Source organism: Gastrolobium bilobum, unplaced genomic scaffold (genome assembly GCF_033153095.1).
Source record: "Gastrolobium bilobum isolate Gb01-03AN ecotype WA unplaced genomic scaffold, APGP_CSIRO_Gbil_v1 utg6258, whole genome shotgun sequence".
NCBI lineage: Eukaryota > Viridiplantae > Streptophyta > Magnoliopsida > Fabales > Fabaceae > Gastrolobium > Gastrolobium bilobum.
Genome location: NW_026895647.1, coordinates 4,740 through 9,173, shown reverse-complemented (window position 1 = coordinate 9,173; position 4,434 = coordinate 4,740). Strand labels below are relative to the sequence as shown.

General features: G+C 40.8%; 1 protein-coding gene and 1 non-coding gene across 2 annotated transcripts; both read right to left on the bottom strand.

The window, feature by feature from the left end:
* Nucleotides 1–290: 290 nt before the first annotated feature.
* Nucleotides 291–1,235, bottom strand: LOC133286535 (mitogen-activated protein kinase kinase 9-like). Its single transcript, XM_061483964.1, has one exon. The coding sequence runs from the start codon at nt 1,233–1,235 to the stop codon at nt 291–293; it is 945 nt and encodes a 314-aa protein (XP_061339948.1).
* Nucleotides 1,236–4,029: 2,794 nt separating this feature from the next.
* Nucleotides 4,030–4,136, bottom strand: LOC133286636 (small nucleolar RNA R71). Its single transcript, XR_009748155.1, has one exon. It is a non-coding gene; the product is annotated as a small nucleolar RNA R71 (small nucleolar RNA).
* Nucleotides 4,137–4,434: the final 298 nt, after the last annotated feature.

Genomic DNA, 4,434 nt, shown 5'->3' with positions numbered 1-4,434 from the left:
AATAAGGGGATTAAAACAGCAAGACAAAATTGAATTGATGATAATCCTTCGTTTCATTCAGCAGCAATTTTGTTTTCAGCAGAATTTTGAATTCCCTAAACACTATAGAGAACAATATTACAAAAGGAATGATTCTCCAAAAAAAATAAAAAAAATTAATGAATCCAAGGAGAATATACAGCAAAAAAGGGTAATAACTAATAATTCCCCTGCACAAAAAAAAAAAACCTCATGCTAACTGAAACTAACTGACCCAACCCGATTGAAACAAAAATCTCGGGTCGATCAAATTAACAAGTTTCCGGATCTTTATACACAAATGGGTGGGTCAAGAGCTGAGCCGCCGTCCACCTTTCACCGGACTCTTTCTTGAGGCAACACTCCATAAAGCTGCGAAACTCCGGCGATGCGGTCTCCGGCAGGGATGGCGGGTCGCCAAAGCAAATCGCGCACATGAGGTTGGTCCAGGTGGGTGTCTGACCCGGCTGAAGAAAAGGGTAGTGACCCACATAGAGTTCAAACAGCGTCAAACCGAAGCTCCATATATCAGCAGCAAAACCGTTATAGTTCCCCTCATCACCATTCGGGTTAAACCGTTCGGGACTCATGTACGCGCACGTGCCCACATAAGTGTTGCAGGTGCAGGCTGACACGTGTTTGCTGACTCCAAAATCCGCAATCTTGATCTCGTTGTTTGAATTCACCAGAAGATTTGCGGGTTTTAAATCACGGTGAGCCACGTTGCGCGCGTGGATACACGCCATGCCGTTGAGAACGTCACGTGCCACGGCAGAGAGTCGCCGTTCGGAGAATGCGCCGTCGGATTTGAGGGCGGTTTCGAGCGTGCCTGAGTCCATGTATTCCATTACGATCGAGATATCGCCGGAGGGTTGCTCGGAAGAGCCATGGTACCGGACAATGTAGGGGCAGTCAGCGGCGGCGAGGATGTTTATCTCGGCGAGGATGCGGCGGCGTGCGGCGGCTTCAGATTCATAATGGATGACCTTGAGGGCGTAGATCTTGTAGGTCTTCTTGTGGCGGACCTTGTAGACGGTGCCGGAGGAACCGCTTCCGAGGACGGCAAGCTTCTCTAGGTCGCTGTCGGCAACGGCCACGGCGGAGGAGGTTTCGGAGGTGGTGGAGGGGATGGGGAGGATGACACAGGGACGGTGCTCTAAGGGTTCGGGGATGGGGAGGCGGAGGTTGGGGTGACGGCGGTTGCGGACGAGTGCCATAGCTGTGGTTGGTGGCGGTAAAGAGTTTAAAGAACCAAAGACGTGAGCAGTTTGTGGGGGGTTTTTATATTATGCGAGTGTGATTGGAAGAGATCGAGAGTGTGTCGTGACTTATGATCGCTATATAAGAAAAAGGGTGGATGAGTGGGGTCCACTTTTAAGTCATTGATTACATCGAACTGCTTCCGAATCAAAAAAAAAAAAATACGAGATTTGTCTTCCATATCTGTATTTAAAAAATCTTATTTTTTTGAACGTAAAGAAATAAAAAGTGATTGCAATTATTGGAAATACTAGGCCCACTAAAGGCACCAAAATGGAAGGCAAGTTTATCATAAAGTGGGGGAACTCAATTTAATATTTGTACTTGTTTTTTTTTAATATTTTTTTTCTATTAGTTTTTTCATTATTCCTATTTTTTATAAAGATAGTCTATAGTCTATAATCAATCAAATTCATATATACTTAGAGGAGGGATATTTTTACTACCAAAATTTTGCACTACCAACTTACTACTTATCTAATTATCATTGGATCAGCATTTTCTCTCTCTTCGTAAACTTTTTAGCATTCTCTCTCTTTGATTCAATGATGATTAGATTGGTAGTGAGTTGGTAGTGGAAAATTTTAGTAATAAGAATATACTCCCTCATATACTTATCAACAATGATGCACGGACACGGACACAGGTGATGAACCCTTAGTTCATCATGATATTTAGCAGGAATTAGGATCAAATTGTGTGATTAAATGATGAAAAACAAGGTTAATGTCCTAAGATGTCCTCAATTACAAGTTCAAGAGCTTTATTGGAAATTTGTATGATTCTTGTAGGAAAAGCAAACTTGAAAGACAACTAGAGAAGAAAGAAGATTCTGGAGCTCAAGAGGAGAAAAATTGCCTAAGTGTTGAGCGCTAAAACGTCCACACTGAGCGTTTTAGCGCCCTGCTACAGGAAAAGGCCAAAACTTGCTGGTGATGAGCGCTAAAACGCCCACACAGAGCGTTTGTGGGCGTTTTAGCGCGCTTCTGCACTTAGAAGATGGAAAATTGCTGGTCTTGGGCGCTAAAACGGCCTGCAATAAGCGTTTTAGCGCCCTAAAGTGGAAAAAGGATTCTGGTCTTCACCGCTAAAACGTCCAAATCAAGAGTTTTAGCGTTGGAATCAGTTAAAAGCAGTTGAGCATACGTAAAGCATGGACGCTAAAACGGTCACACTTATGGACGTTTTAGCGCCCACATCAGTTTTCTGTTTTTAATTGTAACACTATATAAGGCAAAGCCTTGACACTTAGAAAAAGGCTCCGGATCTGAGGGATCTGAACTTTCTCTCTCTCTTAAACTTTAGTCTGACTTCTCTCTAAATTCTTTTAGTTTTAGTTTTTGTATTAGGATTTCTTTGTAATAGTTTGGAGATTGAAGACTTTCAACATGAAAATGAAGTTTGCTTCTTCTTCTCTTATCTATTCTTTAGTCATGTCTGAGTAGAGTCTTTGTAGTCTGAATGCAATGGAACTCCATGATAATATTATGTTGAATTGATTAATATGATGAAGTATTTTTCATTTGTTGATTTGAGATTTTCTGAGTTAATTATTTCTATCAAGGAAGTAGTATAGAACATGGATGTTTATATGACTTCTGTATTTGATAATCTCAACATCAGAATTCTAGTATTCAAGGGATTGATGCTAGAATTCTGATGTAATCTTAAAACTTTAGTATTTCATACATGTATTAAGAAAGAGATCACCAAGGGATTGAGGTTTCTGATTAATGTATCTATCAGGGTAGTAAGGGATTACATCTTGATGATAAGTAAAAGGTTGATTAACATCACATGGAAAGGAATTCATCATATGATCAATTTTTACATGGGTTATTATGGAGGAAAGTTGTTTTCTGACTACTTGTTGTTTTATTAATTCCTAATCCATATTTACTTTGTGTCAAATTACTTACAATCAATTTTCTAGTGACAAATTATTCATGATTTTTACAAACTCTTATTTGATTCAAATTAGTTTTCTATGGTATATTGGTGTTTGAACACAATTCCTCGTGGGAACGATCTTTACTCATCATTTTATTACTTGTACGACTAGTGCACTTGCTAAATGTCCAACAAGTTTTTGGCGCCGATGCCGGGGAATTTTTTTTTCAACACTAACTGATACTATAGAATTCTGAGATTGAATCCTTTTATTTTCGGTATTTTAGTTTATGTTAAGTTTCTGGTCAATTTTGATTCTGGTATATGCGAAGTACACTTGATCCGAATTTGTTGTTGTATGATCCAGAATTAGAAAGGACATTGAGGAAGCACAAAAGGGCAGCCAGGCAAAGGAGACAGTTGCAAAAAATTGGTGAATCAAGTACGGTTAATCAGGAAGAGATAATGGCAGAGAATCACAGACCACCACCACCACAGAGGACACTGGGAGAGTACATGACTCCTGCAGTGATTCCTCCAATTGGGAGTGTTGTGCGCCCAACAGTGGAGCCCAACAACTTTGAATTGAAGCTTGCTTTGATACATTTGGTGCAGAAGGATCAGTTTGCTGGAACCAGTGCAAAGGACCCTTACTTGCACATAGAGAACTTTCTATTGTTGAGTGATACTGTAAAGATAAATGGTGTCACCAGAGATGCAATTCTGTTGAGACTATTCACTCATTCACTGACGGATGATGCAAGGAGATGGCTGCAATCATTGCCACAAGGAAGTATAACAACTTGGGATGATCTGCAAACCAAGTTCTTGCAGAGGTTTTTCTCAGCATCCAAGAGGGCCAAGTTGAAGGATGAGATTACAAGCTTTAAGCAGAAAGAGTCAGAATCCATTTATGAGGCTTGGGAGAGATTCAAGACTTTGTTGAGGAAATGTCCACAACATGGAATTGAGGCATGGCAACAAGCAGCAATCTTCCTGCAAGGAATGACCACTAACACTAGAACCTTGGTGCATGCCACTGCTGGTGGATCATTGACTACCAAGACCCCTCAAGAAGCCTTGGATATCTTCGAGTCATTAGCATCTCAAGAATTTGATAATGCCCCAGTGGCTGACAGAAGGACAGGAGTCATCAGGTTGGATGGGTATGATGCTCTGTTGGCAAGGAATGATCAACTGATGCAGACACAGAGACAACAGCAGCAACAATTAGATACCCTTATTAAGCAACTCTCTTCACAAAAG

What these genes read in the sequence shown, in the direction of transcription:
- LOC133286535 (XM_061483964.1), bottom strand. Translation starts at nt 1,235, where the DNA reads ATGGCACTCGTCCGCAACCGCCGTCACCCCAACCTCCGCCTCCCCATC.